This window comes from Clarias gariepinus, chromosome 2 (genome assembly GCF_024256425.1).
Source record: "Clarias gariepinus isolate MV-2021 ecotype Netherlands chromosome 2, CGAR_prim_01v2, whole genome shotgun sequence".
Classification (NCBI taxonomy): Eukaryota; Metazoa; Chordata; class Actinopteri; order Siluriformes; family Clariidae; genus Clarias; species Clarias gariepinus.
In genome coordinates, this window is record NC_071101.1 from 40,207,176 (window position 1) to 40,223,100 (window position 15,925).

Consider the following 15,925-nt stretch of genomic DNA (forward strand, 5'->3'; position numbering starts at 1 on the left):
AGCCAAATACTTTCGTCCATGTAGTGTATGAATCAAACAAGCATAACATCTAATTAACGGCATGAAAAACATGTGCAGATGATGACAGATGATCTCGCAGGTTAATAGTATACTGGTAATGCTAAATGCTGAGTGGTGGGAACAAACAAGAGGGGAAATGAGGCTGCTGTTACATAAACAACCAGTTTATAAATTCTTTAGTCACTTTGCAGCCTGTTGAGTAGATCATGATGTGCATAGTACTTTATACAAATACCAATTGTTAACTAATTGTTAATGAAATCAGCCTATGTAGAGCCTTGAAGGAGCTCACAACTGACAGAATGGTTTAGAATAAATGGACATAGACTAAAAGGTTCTGCGAGTTGGTCACTGGTGTTTGTAGGGATGAGCACAAGGACTAGTTATGTAAAATCACAGCCCGAGGTACGCAAGGATATATAAGTAGAGCAAAAGACTTCAGTTACTGTACATCTGTTACCAGTCATTTCACTCCATGTCTCCATTGTCTCAGGGGAAATATCTCAAATTCATCCAAATCTCTCAAACATACCCACGTGCTTTCCAATATCCCCTTTCGTCCAGTACATAATCAACGTACCTAAAAATTGTGTTTATTTATATATTTGTTTGTTTGTTTGTTTGTTTGTTTTTAATATCCAGATTTTTACACCCCTTTTCACAGCCACTCAATTGTTAACTGACCCGGTGGGAGCCGTGGCAACGGTCCGACAATCCTCGCTACAGACTACACCCGCTGAATCCGATTCCTGATTGGACAGCGTGGAATTCCGGTTCCTACGGAAACCGAAGATAGCCAGCATGTTGCGCCTCTTCTTCCGTCGGAGGGAGTGGGCCTTGTGAAGGGTGGATAACTGACTGAGGACAAGAACCAGACAGAAGCCAAATTACAAAGAAGAAGATGATAATAAGGGGAGAGATCAATCATGGTCACTCACATTTGTAATTATGGTAAATGATTATTGTTCTTAGGTCAGAACCAGGAAGTACGACTAACAAGGAGACAAGGAAACATAAAAACTAAGGCGCAGGATTTATTACAGAATTATTATTAGTAGTAGTAGTAGTACAAAAATATACTGTACAGTCATTATAAATTTACTGCAAAACATTTTTAAAGTGCTACAAATGTGTGCAAAAGCTACTGTAGGAGTGATCTAACAAGATGGCATCAACCAAAAGGGATCTGGTTATTACAGTAAGATACCAGAACCCCTCAATCCCAACATCATCATCTATTTTTGTCTATAAAAAAATATGTAAAATTCTTAAAATTAGGCATTTAATTTAAAATCTTACAAAACCCAAATCTAGTAATGTAAAATGTAATATTTACAGTAGGAATTTATCATATTTAGACGCGCTGCATTATTTATCTGAGATGGTGCGCTCTCGTTGGCCCACGGAAACAAACCCCCATGATTCCAAGCAGCTGTTGCCTGGCAACAAGTCAAATGCTCAAAGAGCCCGGCAGGTTGCTAGGCAACAGTGTGAGGCGGCACAGGAGGGCACATTTAGAGCAGATTCATTAGAAATGTGTTTAACGGGGGGAAAAAATGTAATTACAGTAAAAGCATCTACGATATTCCTCCGGAGACTCATCTATCTGCCAAGTAAAGTGGGTGTGAGTGTGTGCCTGTGTGGGGTACCTGTCGGGCAGAACACGCTTGCTGTAAAAATCAGGCAGTCCATCATCTAATGGAGTGACAGAGCCATTTTCAGTACAGTGCTAGAGAGAGCGAGAGAGAGAGAGAGAGAGAGAGAGAGCGAGAGGGGCAGAGAGATTCAAAGATTAAGTTGTATGATTACTTTAAAAGAAAACATGATGAAACTGCAGTTGTAAGCTAGCGCAGCAGTAAATTAAAAACACAAATGATGAAGGTTTTCTTTTAATAATGTTAGAGGAAGATGAAACAAATGTGATAGATGGTACAGGTTTTAAAATATATATATATTTTTTAAATTCATTTTGTTGTTAAAGCATTTTGGACAAGATTCCTGTACTGTAATAAACTGTATGGAGATGCAGCTGAAGTGGGAATTTCTGCTGAAACCTGGCAACCCTTGCGAAGAATTTCAATTTCGATAAGCTGTAAGCTGTCAAACGTAAATCCTCATGTTGTATACTGTAGTTATTTTTCAACTGGGAGGATTTAAATCCCTCTATCTAGCAAGCTTTTTTTAAATTAAAAAAGGGAAAACAAACAAACAAACAAATAAACAAACAAATAAATAAATAAATAAATAAATAAATAAAGCCCCTTTTTCAATGTCTTGTATTGAGTAAAGACTAAAAAAATTTCCTGGTAAAATTTATATTTGCTTACATCTCTACTTATATATTTTACCAGGGCATTTTTTAGTCTTTACTTAACACAAGACATTATTCATTTTTCAATATCCCCATGTATTTTGCCAGAATTTCTCGGCTTGAAATGAAAACTGGGCGGGCGTATTTTTGACAAAGACAAGACTAATGTCTCTTGTCCCTCCCACCTCCTGTAGCAGGCTTACAGATTTAAGCAGAGCAGTGATTTATCTGTTTCAAGGAAGGGCACCCGGCGTAAAACCTGTGCCAAGCTTGTGTGCGGATCGGATGGTCCGCTGTGATGAGAGCACCAGAAAGTCAAATTTTTTAAAATAAATCCACTATCATGGGGTAGACAAAGCATGGTTCCAGCATACTGAGAGACCTTTTTACCTTAATGGTATCCAAGCACTAGTGAATCACTGGGATAAGTGCATTAATGTAGCAGAGGATTATATAGAGAAATTAAGGGAGATTTTACTCTCATAACTGTTTTCTGTTATTTAAATTTTAATTTTCCACATGCCACATGCACAGTACTGTATGATATGCAGTGAACCGTTCGTGACCTTAAAATCAAGATGATCCATAAGAAATAAATTATGGAATAGAATAAGTCTAAAATATAAAAAAACTTGGGAGTGTAAAACTGGGGAGTGTGAAAATATGCATGAATGTGAGATATAGTGACCGTAAATGTGCAAAAGTGTGCAAAATTAAATGAAATAGAAATGTCAAAATATGCATGAATGTTCAAATGTATAATATCCATAAATGGTCCATAAGTTTCTTGGGTGTGAGCAATGTCCATAAAGTGCAGTGTGCAAAAAGAATGTTTTAGTCCTGTGTGGTGTTCTGCACAGTCAAAAGTCCCAGTTTGACTTGAACACCTCTCACCTGTCCACTTGAATGTACATCATGCTGTACTGATGCATGATGCGAATTCAAGTGGACAGTACAACGCATTGAAATTTCTAGTAAGAGCCATCGTCTTTAATTAATGTGCATACATATTCCAACGCCTTTTTTTATTATTTTTTTTTAACTGAACAGAATAATTCAGCAGGCAAGTTGTAACAGAAATGTCATTTATCACTCGTGCAAAACACTGATTTTGCTGAATGGATGTTAAAAAAAACAGTCAGAAGTAGACCACGTTGTCATCATGATTGACGGCTAGTCTTGCACAAATTTCCTTTAAAAAAACAAGCACTTGTTCTATAAAAAGGTTTCATGATCGCAAACATGCTGCATAAAAGACTGCTCTCTTGCACAAACACACACACCAACACACACAAACATTGTATTTATAAATGGAGTCTTTTTTTATCTAATAGTGTACTGAATGCATTCTATTATCAATTGCAGGCCATGCTAAATTTAATGAATAATACATTTTGATGCATTAGTAGGAGTCGAATGTTTGACTTACGAACATTTATTAATGCATTCCTTTGCGCAGTGTGGTTACTTTCTGCTTCGGTTCATTATTCAACGAGTAATATATCCACGTCTGCGCAACCCTGTGCTTGAGTCATTTTATTGTTAATAAAATATTGAAAAAGGAATACTTGAGTTCACACGGATATCGTGAATATTCATTATGGATGAGTGTAGGCGATGATCATTCGAAGGCGCTGAAATAATGGTTTTTCTATTTAAACAGGGCATTAACCTCTGCCTCTGTCCATTCTAAGCAGGATTTAACATAAATTCTGAGCTTTTTAAATTTGGATGATGTCAAAGCAATGCGTGTAGGAGTGACACTTCGCCAATACAAAGCTAGCACACTGAGATATTTAAAAAAAGGAAACGGTTGCAAACTTGCATTAACAGCAGGTTTAGAACGTGTGCGAATTCATAATGTATACTTTATTCCCATCCATCCATCCATCCATCCATCAAGGAATCTCTGCAGTCCAACTAGGGGCTGTGGAGGTAATTACCATTGTGTTTATTCCCATAGTAGAACCTCTGGTCAACATTCACATGCGTATTCACACACTACGGGGCAATTTGGGAACACCAATTAGCTTAATCTGCCTGTTTTTGGACTGTGGGAGGAAACTCAAGTACCCGGAGGAAACCCACCAAGCACAAACTCTATGCAAACAGACTCCGAGGCCAGAATCGAACCCGGTCCCTGGAGGTGCAAGATGACATTGCTGACCACAAATCCACCCTGCCACCATACTGTACTGTATGTTCTTTGGTAAACCAGTTATGTCATAAATTCTGACACTTTCACGTCAAATTAATATAAATGTGAACAAACCTGAAAGTTTATGGATCCCGATTCCTGAAAACTAACAGAAAAGCAACAGTACTGTATAGGCTTTTAATTTTTTAATCTTGAACGAGCAACCCCATTAATCAACACACAAATTGTCGATCTTGATGAGGAGTTTTCTTTCTATTGATAGATCTACTAGCACTCGTAAAAAACTTCGTTACTTGGTCTCATTACGGTAATAAATCAGTTAATTGAGTTACTGGGCCATGCTGCATATAAATGAAAATGACATTCAATCACACTACATTTATAAAATATAAATTAACTATGCCAGATATGACCTCAAGCTAACCTTAGCAATGATAAGTTAAAGCACAAGGCTGGATTTTACATTCTGATTGGCCTGAAGATGGCGATTAATTCTCTTAAGTTGCAAGGTGTCAAGGTTTCTTGGGGGTTTTCTTGAAGGTGTGTTTGTGAGGACCCTTATTTTGACAGTGTTTCTTTGCTTATTTCAGGTGTTCCTGTTTAATTTATCGTTAGGATAAGTATGTATAAGCTCCTTGTGTTTTCTGTTTCATTGTCTTGCTCTTAATGTGGTTAATGCTGTGTTGGGTCACCAGTTTTTTGTTCATTCCAGGTACAAGTTATGGTCTGTTCCCGCAAAGTCCTGGACAGTTTTATCTAATAAAAGCCCTGTTTTGACCCAACTTACCAGCATTCTGACTCAGACGTATCCTGTTTTATCCAAGCATTCCATTGCTTTGCCCGGGTCATGCCCTGCTCTTCCAAGTCATCCCCTCCTCTGTCTCAGTCATGTCCTGCACTGCTTGAGTCATGCCCTGCTCTGCCCTAGTCATGCCCAGCATTAATTGAGCCATGCCCTGCTCTGCCCTAGTCATGCCCTGTTCTATCCCATGCAAGTTTTAAGGTTGTTCTGTTTGCCACTACTGCCCCATTTCGAAAATGCTGTCCCGACACCAACTCCAAGCATTAAGAATGTCATGCTGGTGCCACCTGTCAGATTATAGGACCCTGTGCTAGCCTCACTGATTGGCTCTGCTATCATTGTACTGACACCACCTGCTGACTTTGGAAGTGCCATACTGGCTCCACCTATTGGCTCTTATATAAAGTCTACAAAACAGATTTGCCATCCCGAGCTCTAACTCAAGTCAAGCTGTTCCAGGGACGCTTTTGCCAACGTCCCATGAAGCTGCCTCTTCTGTCCTGAGCCCTAGCCCATGCCAAGTTCCAGCATGCCTACCACCAACCCAGCACCCATGCCAAGTTCCAGTGTGTCAAGCTCTAACCCTGTGCCCAAGCCAAGTTCTATCCAGCCAAGCACCATATATAGCCACAGCCTTATTTATAATTACATTTTAAAATGTACTTGCGTTTATGTACACCCCTGACTCTTTAAACACCTCTCACAAGATTCCTAGTCATTTATTTTACTATGTTATTATTTCCATAGTAGCAACGTACACTAGTACAAAACGTTATTGATTAATTTGGTGTAGGAAATCTTAGTAATCTTAGGACGCTCTTAGGAATGTTTTTGTTTTATGAGTCTCCAGTATCAGCCTTTTTATAATAGTCAGCAAGCTGAAATTGGTCCTGCTGTAATTTAGAGATATCTATCTTCTTTTTATTTTGCCATTTTTCATTACAAAGTGACACCAAAAAACATTATGAAATGCATTCCTTTCCAATCCTGCACTGATTCTCAATCAGAGAGATGTTTGTGTTTGGGCTCTCACCGAGTCAGATGAAAGGATGCCTCTTCTGTGCCTTCGAGGTGGCCTCGGCCTGACTCGGGTCACATGATGCAGAGGTGCACCCTGAGTTGGGAGTGCAGACAAGCCCTCCCATGATGCCGAGCGAGAGAGGGGTGAGGAGAGTTGCGCGCCCGAGGTGGGAGGAGACGAGCTGGAGTCGTCACACAAACCTGCAAGAGAGAGAGATAAAGAGGGAGAGAGAGAGAGAGAGAGAGAGAGATGGTGTGAGAGAGAGGAGAGAGGGGAAGTGAGAGCGACTAAAAGGGTTCTCTTACTAATGGAACCCCTGAGGGAAAAACAGGAAATTGGTAGATGAGCAGAGAAATGGAAACAGATACAGACAGAGAGAGAGAGAGATACACACTCACTCAGTCTAGTGGATACAGGTCGGATTCTTCTGGTCCTGGAACTGCGCTTCTTAATGGCAATGGTGTCCTGCATTCATGCACGAAGCATAAAGACACACATATCACTCTATGGAAAATATTTTTTATTCAAGCCAAGTTCTATCCAGCCAAGCACCATATATAGCCACAGCCTTATTTATAATTACATTTTAAAATTTACTTGCATTTATGTACACCCCTGACCCTTTGTTTGGAGAGTCTTGGAGAGTGATTCGTTCATTTTCTACTGGGCGCGCATGCACAAATCATTGCAAAACCTCCGTAGTTTATATACAGGAAACAGAAATGAGTAGTTAGCTTTGAGTTTTTGGTCTGAATCGTTCCTTCTTTTGTCATGTGACTCCTATAGACGTTATGTGGTGCAATAGATTCAAAAGAACGAACGACTCGGACCGGAAGATATAAGAGGTGAGCTACTCATTCTGTTTATTATGATATGTCCTTAGCTGCATTGTAATATTTTCATTACTAAACTATAGCCAAAATGTGTGTATGTAGACATGTTGGGGGTCTGTTTATTGAAAATCTAACATTTTATTTTATCTTTGATAAATACACACACACACACACACACACACAAACTCACAATGCTCGTGCCTAGCTCCTCATCAGTGATCTCGAGTGAGTCTCTGTGTCTGTGTGACCTTCGACCTGTGCCGCCATCACACAGGCCATCCCACTGTTTCATCTGGGACACCTGCTGCGTCTAACACACACACACACACACACACACACACAAAGACACACAGTTATGGCATGTTCAAACTGCATTTTTTTAACTGCAAGGTTAATAGTTTAAGTATAATGCGTTAATGACACACACACAAAATCCCTGACTCTAACTATATACAGTAGCTTTCATAGAAGCACTCACTGGAAAGCTTTCTTCTGCAGGACTGTATATTTTCCGCTTATGATCCTAATTCCTTAAATCATAAATCCTAACTAATATTCATTAGAGACACGCAATTAACCATAACTTTTAAAAAGAAAAAAAAAAACGTTCAGTGATTAAAAAGAAAAAAAAACGTCCAGTGATTAAAAAGAAAAAAATGGAAAGAACCGGGACAGAGACGTCGTACCAGAGCTTTGTGAGTGGAGTAGAGCTCCTGTAAGATCTGATCCACGATAGAGTTGGTGAGATATGAGACCACGGACAGTTTAACCTCCCTGAGGAATTGAAGAGAGAGAGCGAGTGGAAAGGAAAGACAAAAGGGACGGGGAGTGAATGGACAGAGAAGGTGGCATTAAAGGGTCGTCCATTTTTACCGTCATCAATCATGTCACTGTTTTTGTTGTTTTCTTTGATTTACTGCTTATTTTTATCCATTTATCCATCCATCCATCCATCTAAAGCTTTTGTCTCTTCACAGCTGTTTAAATCTTTTCATGCCTCTCTAAATTCAATTGGGTTCAATTCAACTCAATAACTAAAGAACAAGTTGAATTCCTGGTCAAGCACCAACGTCTCCCTTTTTCATTCTCTTGTTTTAACTCTCGTGTTTGTCCCCTTGCCCTTTAATCCCCGTCCCCCTTACTCCAGCGCCCGGTGAATGTCTTGCGCCGCTCTCTCCATCAGCGCGGTGCGGATAGCCGAACGAGGGATCGACACTCTTTCTGAAACAGAGGACATAGGAGGGCTCAGACGTTCTGCCGCCGCAGAGGACAGCGGGCACAGCTCTCTGCACAGAGACACCATCGAGTCCACGATCACCTGCCAATCAAACAAACAATAATAGATTTGATAAGAAAACTTAAATCCGTAGTGGTTTCTTTTTGTTCAAGGCTACAGATAAGGAAGAGAAGTGTATAAGGGATATGAATTAACTTTTGCATTTCTTTTTAAATCAACACCTTCTGACCAATCCGACTCCTGATAGAGAGTCTAACAGCGTCCAGGAAGTCACAGCTGCAGTAACGAAGGATAAATCGACCGAGTTGTGCCCAAAGCACTATAAGCATATGGGCAAAGTTATTTTAGTGTGTGGCAAAAACAACAGCAGCTGTGGCATCCCGGTGTTCATTTTGCCTTCGCCGTCTCCTAGCAACAGAAACAAGCATGTGCTTTCTGCCACTAATAAATATGTGTACGAGTATGTGGATGTGACGGCCAGTTCGAATTTCATAATCATGTACGTATCCAAAGCTTTCGGACAATCACTCAGATAATTAAGAAGTCAGTTAGTTATGGCACTCAGGAGCAGGGTTGCCAGGTTGCCTTTTTTTTTGTTAATACAAAAATATTGTCTCATAGTGAAATGGTATAAACAAAGTCAAAATCAGTCATTATGTTTAAAAGCAAATAGAAGGAAAATGTAAAAATAAAGAGAAGAGGTGGTGCTTTAGTTCCAAATTCTTTTTGCACGCTAACAAGCCCATCACATGTATGTAACTGGAGTAGCCATTAATCCACATGTTTACTCTTATATACACCAGAAAAATGTAAACCTGTTAATTACTCTCACTCCCTCATCGTCTATAAGGTTTTATCCCGTAAATCGTTGGGAACGCAGAATAGCATAATCTACATGTGTTTGGACGGTGGAAGGAAACCGGGGTACTTGGGGGGACCCACCAAGCACGGGGGGAACAAGCAAACTCCATGCACACAGACCCCGAGGTGGGAATTGAACCCAGAACCTGGCGGTGCAAAGTAGTAAGCCACCGCCTATTCCTGATTTTGTTTTTCATTAAAAAAAAGAAATTTGCTTATGTGGTTATTTTTTTGTGTCATTGGGGATTTTAAAATTAAAATCTGGCAACCCTGTAATTGACCAGTCAGCACATTAATACACCAAACAACTTATTTATTGATAAAATTGTCCAGTAGGTGGTGATAAAGAGTGGTGTGTGTGTGTGTGTGTGTGTGTGTGTGTGTGTGTGTAGGTGTGAGTGTGTGTGTGTGTGTACCTGCAGCTCTTTATCTGCAGCCTTGGCCAGTTCCCCAGCCAGTGAGTCTAGTCTCTGTCTGACCGGTCCATCAACCGAGAGGACATGAGCCAGCTCACACAGAGACGGGTAGAGCTGAACGTGAGAGAGACAGAGAGGGAGACACACACCGACTTCATTATCTACTGTATACAGTAGCTACGTCGTGTCCAGTTTATACTTCACTTTTTTTTTTGCTAACAAACACAAACACACACACACACACACACACACTCACACACACTCACCGCACGGGAGTTGCGAGCCTCCTTCAGGACTTGTTTAGCCGTTTGAAGTTCCTCCGCGTCTGCCACACCTCGGAGAACACACACCTGCTGCTGAACCCGTACACACAACCGCTCCATCACCTGTGTGTGATATAACATTAGATAGACACAAATTTTTCGAAACACTGACACACACACAGAAACTCAATTACTCTAGTAACAGTACACTATTAGATTAAACAACACACACACACACACACACCTGCTCCGCAGTGCTGGTCACTAAGCCTTGGTGTAAGCGTAGTGCTTGTCTCTGGGAGAAGCGCTGTGTTTGATTATTCCTCAGTAAAGCTCTCTGAATCTGAAAAACAACAGAAGAAAATCTTTCAGACCAAACAGTCTGCGCTTTCATACCGAACGACAGCTGGAGCACATCTGGTCGCTCAGGAACAGATAGTGTACGAGTTAAAGATCATACCTTGGTAAGCGCCTGCTCTGTCTTTTCTGGGGCACTTCGATATGCTTGAGTGACATCGCTCAGGGGGACAGGCATGTACTGCAAAGTGAAATTACTGAGAGGAGAGCAAGAGACAAGAGGAGAAGAGAAGAGAAGTGAAATGGGAAGGGGGGAGAAAACAATAAGAAAGGAGAAGATTTGATAAAGGAAAATAAGGGACAAGAAGGAAAAAGAAGAAAGGAGATGAGAAGAAAAGATTTTTTTAAAAAGGGAGGAAAAGGAAGGAGAAGAGTAAAGACAAGAAGAGAAGAGAAAACAATGAGAAAATAGAAAGGACAAGAAGAGAAGTGAAGTAAACAAAAGATAATGAGATGAAAAGATTTGAAGGGAAAAGAAAAGATTTGGGAGGAGAAGATTTCAAAACAGAGATAAGATAAAGAAAAAGATGAGATAAGAGGATAAAAGAAAAGGAAATTTGAGAAGACAAGAGAAGAGAAGATTAGGGAAGAAAAGTTTTTAGAAGAGATGAAAAGAGATTTTAAAACAGAAGAGAATAAAATGAAAGATAATAAAATAAAAAGGATAATTAAAAAGACAAGAAAAGAAAAGAGACGAGAAGAGACGAGAAGAGAAGAGATGAGAAGAGAAGAGAGAATTTGAGAAGATTTGAGAAGAGGAGGTTTCAGATACGATGAGATGAGAGGAGAAAAGATCAGTAAAATGTTTTAAAATATTCGAAAATCATAAAAAAGCTGAATTTGTTTATTGTGACAATACATCTAGTGTGTGTGTGTGTGTGTGTGTGTCTATATGAGTCTTACTGCTCTAGAGCTCGTGCTACGTCCATGAATCCTGCAGCAGTGGTGTTGTTCCGGTCCCAGGTCACACTCCTTCCACACACACACACAGAAAAGCTTTTAAGGTCACATTTTTATAATATTCTTTATCTCTTGCCCTCATCCTCCTTTTTGTCCTTCTCTTCACCTCGTATCACCCTTATCCCTTTTTCTTTATGTCTTTTATCTCTTCCCTTTCCTGTCTCTGTCTCTTTCTTACCGTAGCGTGGTGTTGATCTGCAGGGCTTTGCTGAGCATCTTGGCGCCGATGTCCTCCAGCCCGTTCCCGCTAAGGTCCACTTTTCTCAGGCAGGTGTTGCTGCCCAGAGCGTTCACCAGCACAGTGCCACGTGAACGCAAACGAGAGTCCACCAGGGACAGAGACTGCAGAACCTACGGAGAAGAGGAGAAGACTCGAAACCATATTTGCATTCCTGTAAATCCTCACCAATTACTCACCAGAAGCATTTCTTATCCACCAGATGTTCCGTGCAGATGTTCGTCATTACCTGCGGTCTCATTATCAAAGCGTGTGTAGACCAAGTTCTAATTTTCCGAGTAAGAACTGACGGTGCGCATAAGGAAATTAAGAATTATCACAGCTGCTATGCTCATTTGCATACGGAAACGCCCCACTCATCACCATATATGGAAAAAACAACTTTCTTTTATTAAGCCGAACAGTGCATGCTTTCACCACATCTTCGGAAAATCACTAGTATTATTATTACATTATTATTATATTGTATCTGCACAGACAGAGTATGTACAGTATACACCAGTTCAGATTGCAAACTATACTGCTTTATATGAACAATATTAGCTCAAAATAGTTCTACGTTGGTGAGTCAAAAATTATCTGCACTTAATTTTACATAATTTTCAACATAATCTCCTTGCTTTTCACAAATGCACTGCCGTCTTCACTTCTTCATCAGGAGTGAATCTTCATCCTCGTAGGGCTGCTTTCAGGCGACCAAACAGGTGAAGCGAGATCAGGACTATAGGGAGGATGCTTTAACATCTCAAAAAAGAATCATGCAGATTGTCGACAGTGTGGGCAGAAGTGAGCGGCCAGGTTTTAATATAACCGGGGTGTGAATCATTTTGATTCCTTTTAATAAGATTTTCAAAAAATTTTGATCATGCTCTCCTCTTTAAATGATTTAAAAGGCTAGCTCTTAGAAAACTGCACTGACACACCCTAATCAAAGAACGTCTGAGACTGAAGAAGAAGAAGAAAAAAACATCTTTGCTTTCTCACTCTCAACAAATCAATTATGTTCTTTGGGCTTATGGGTTTCTGAGAATATGTCAATATATTTTATCAACTTCAAGAGCTCTAAAACTACTTCCATTATTATTTAAGGTGGTTAGTTTTCTAATGCATTATATTACAGAGAGAGAGAGAGAGAGAGAGAGAGAAACACGAAAAGAAATTCTGCGAATGATACATACAGTGCAGTCAAATCAAATCTGTAAGCTATACCATTCATATTATTTCTATTACCCTATTGTCTTTAAGTCGAAGAAGCTATGTTAGAGTATTAAAGAAATAAAACACAATGTTGCTGTAAGGAAACAGTGATGGAGCTCCAATAAATAGATAAATAAATAAATAAATAAATAAATATCCATTTTATTTTTCACCAAAACTAACAATGTACATTATTAAATATTTTGATTTAAATATATCCACAAGTTAGTGTGAAAAATAATTTGCACCTTACCCTGATCAATTTGTCCTGCAAACTGTCTGTGCACTCGACCTTTCACGAAACTTCATGGGCATCACTAAATTCAAATGAGCTCTTTTAACAATCTTGTGTGAATGTTTGCAGAAGCCAAACCGAAAAAAAATCACCTGGATTTAAGTATATATAAAAAAGAAGATTTTGACTTGCATGCGTAGGAGACAAAGTGCAAAGCATTTGCATATAGTGATGCCCATCATAGTCCATAAAAGGTTGAGTGCACAGACTGTTCGCAGCACAAAAGGACTGATCAGGGTACAGGGTAAAAATGTGAAGTGGATATATTTCTATAGAAATCTGATATATACAGTATATTTATATAAAAATTGTCTATAATATATACGTAAATTAATACTAAGCAAGCATTTGTTTTATAGTGTACAACTCATTGGCTTACAGATCATGTCTCTTCCACTAAGGAACCTATAATATACTGACATATATAAATTCAAAATACATACACTACCGTTCAAAAGTTTGGGGTCACTTTCTAACTCCATGATCGTTCCTGATTTTTATTTCTTTCTACATTGTAAAGGAATGCAAAAGGCATCCAAAAAATGCATTAATCTCCTTTAAACAGTGGATATTGAGATGTATCTGCTACTTATGCTCTGTAAAGACTTCATAACGCATATACATATACATACAGTGGAACCTTGGATTACAAGTAATGCAGTTCACGAGTGTTCCGCAAGACGAGCAAAGATTTTCAATAAAATTTTGACTTGAAAAACGAGCATTGTCTTGGTTTATAAGTACCAAGTATCATGTATCACGCATGCGCTTCTTGTTTTGACACCGAGCATCACGTGATCACAACTGAGCCAACGGTTTTTCTTTCTCTTGCGCTACGGAATTGTAGCTAATCGTCTCCCCTGCTGGGTCTTAGTGCTTGAGTTTCTGTGTAAGGCAGAGAGTGTGTGCTCTCTCAGCACCTGCGTGCACATATGGAAACACTTATTTTTTACTTTTTTTAAAGGTAAAGTGCAGGTTAATTTGTTTTATTGTTACTTTATATTTTTTATGTTTTTTAGTTTAAAACGAATAATTTGAGTTTCCATTATTTCTTATGGGAAAATAAAATTTGGTTTACGGGTGTTTTGGAATACGAACCCGCTTCCGGAACGAATTATGCTCATAATCCGAGGTTCAACTGTATATATATATATATATATATATAAGATTTGGATCAAAGGTTTGGACACATCTCCTCCTTCAGTAGCCTCACTCACTCATCCTCTTTACCGCTTTATCCTGTATTCAGGTTCGCGGGGGGCCTGGAGCCTATCCCAGGAGGCTTAGGGCACGAGGCGAGGTACACTCTGGACAGGGTGCCAATCCATCGCAGAGCACACACATACACACTTACACATTCATTCGCACACTACGGAAAATTTTGGTCAATCTGCAGGTCTTTGGACTGTGGGAGGAAACAATAGTACCCGGAGAAATCCCACCAAGCACGGGGAGAACATGCACACAGAAGTGGGAATCGAGCCTGGCCGGGAATCAAACCCGGGCCCTGGAGGTGCAAGGTGACACTAAAAGAATAAAAGAATAAAGAATAAAAGAATAAAGAGAGACTGCATGAAGGGCTAACCACTACACCTCCATGCTGTCTCTCTTTATTCTTTTATCATTTTCAACACTGTACATTAATACTGAACACAGCCAAATTATGAAAGAATGCACACGGAATCACGTTCTAAATAAAAAAATGTTGAACAACACAGAATCTCTTTAATATTTTAGATCGTTCTCAGTGGCTACACTTAGCTTTGATGACATCTTGGCGCACTCATGGCATCTTATCACATTCAGAAGGTAGTGACCTGGAATGGTTTTCAATTCACCTTGTCAAGAGTTAATCTATGACATTTCCTGCCTTCTTAATGTACTTTAGACTATCAATTGTCTTGTACAGAAGAAGGAAGGGTAGAGAATCAATAGCCCTATTAGTGCTACTACGACTACTAAACAAATCCATAATATGGCAAGAAACACTCCGTTAAGTACAGAGAAAAGACAGTCCATCGTTATTTCAAGAAATGAAGCTCAGTCAATCCGAATAATCTCAGGAAATTTGCATCCCCAAGTGCATCAAACGCTATGATGAAAATGGCTCTCATGAGGACCATCCCAAAAAAGAAAGACCAAGAGCTACCCCTGCTGCCGAGGATACGTTTGTTAAAATGACCAGCTTCAGAAAGTACTGATTAATAGAACCTCAGATTAGAGCCCACATAAAGGCTTTTCTGCGTTCAAGTCGGAGTCATGTTTCAACAGCCAGTGTTCAGAAGAGATTTTGTGAGTAAGGCCATCATGGTCGATTTGAAGCAAATAAACCAGAACAACTAGCAGAAGAGACTTGCTTTGGCCAAGAAGCACAAGGAATAGACACAGAACAGTGGAAACCGTTCTTTAGTCTGATCAGTCCAAATTAGAGTTTTAACATTTTTGTGATAACCACTGTGTCTTTGTTAGATGTAGAGAGGGGGAACAGGCAGTTCCTGATGTGTGGATCCCACTGTGAAGCGTGAAAGAAGTGGTGTAATAGTGTAGGGGTGCTTTGCTGGTGACGATGTTGGGGACTTAGTCAAACTGAGGACACTTTATCATAGCGTTTTGCAGCAGCATGCCATCCCATTTGGTTTGCACTTGGTGGGACATCATTTGTTTTACAACAGGACGATGACCCCAAACACACCTCTATATTATGTAAGAGCTATTTGTCCAAGATGAACTTGGTCTCCACAATCACCCAATCTAAATTCAATTGAGATGAGTTGAACAACACCTCTGGAAACTCCCTTCCAGGTGACCATCAGGCTGTCTGAGAGAACGCCAAGAGTGTGCAAAGCTGTCATCAAATCAATAGGTGGCTACTTTAAAGAATCAAAAGTACAATGTACATTTACATGGTTTGTTGAGAACTTGATTCCATATTTGTTTTTTCATAATTCCAATATT

The 15,925-nt window shown here is 39.6% G+C and overlaps 1 protein-coding gene across 2 annotated transcripts in view; it reads right to left on the reverse strand.

Annotated features, from left to right (window-relative positions):
• Positions 1–15,925, reverse strand: part of LOC128542696 (capping protein, Arp2/3 and myosin-I linker protein 3-like) — a 58,170-nt gene that overhangs the window by 8,213 nt on the left and 34,032 nt on the right. For both annotated transcript variants that reach the window (XM_053512665.1, XM_053512656.1), the window contains exons 21-33: positions 11,419–11,591; positions 11,184–11,252; positions 10,384–10,477; positions 10,168–10,266; positions 9,927–10,046; positions 9,661–9,774; positions 8,289–8,464; positions 7,833–7,920; positions 7,337–7,456; positions 6,712–6,778; positions 6,326–6,513; positions 1,671–1,750; positions 706–879 (exon numbers count right to left, since the gene is read on the reverse strand). In XM_053512665.1, coding sequence (XP_053368640.1) covers positions 706–879; positions 1,671–1,750; positions 6,326–6,513; positions 6,712–6,778; positions 7,337–7,456; positions 7,833–7,920; positions 8,289–8,464; positions 9,661–9,774; positions 9,927–10,046; positions 10,168–10,266; positions 10,384–10,477; positions 11,184–11,252; positions 11,419–11,591 — 1,562 coding nt within the window. The remainder of the gene's footprint in view (positions 1–705; positions 880–1,670; positions 1,751–6,325; positions 6,514–6,711; positions 6,779–7,336; positions 7,457–7,832; positions 7,921–8,288; positions 8,465–9,660; positions 9,775–9,926; positions 10,047–10,167; positions 10,267–10,383; positions 10,478–11,183; positions 11,253–11,418; positions 11,592–15,925) is intronic.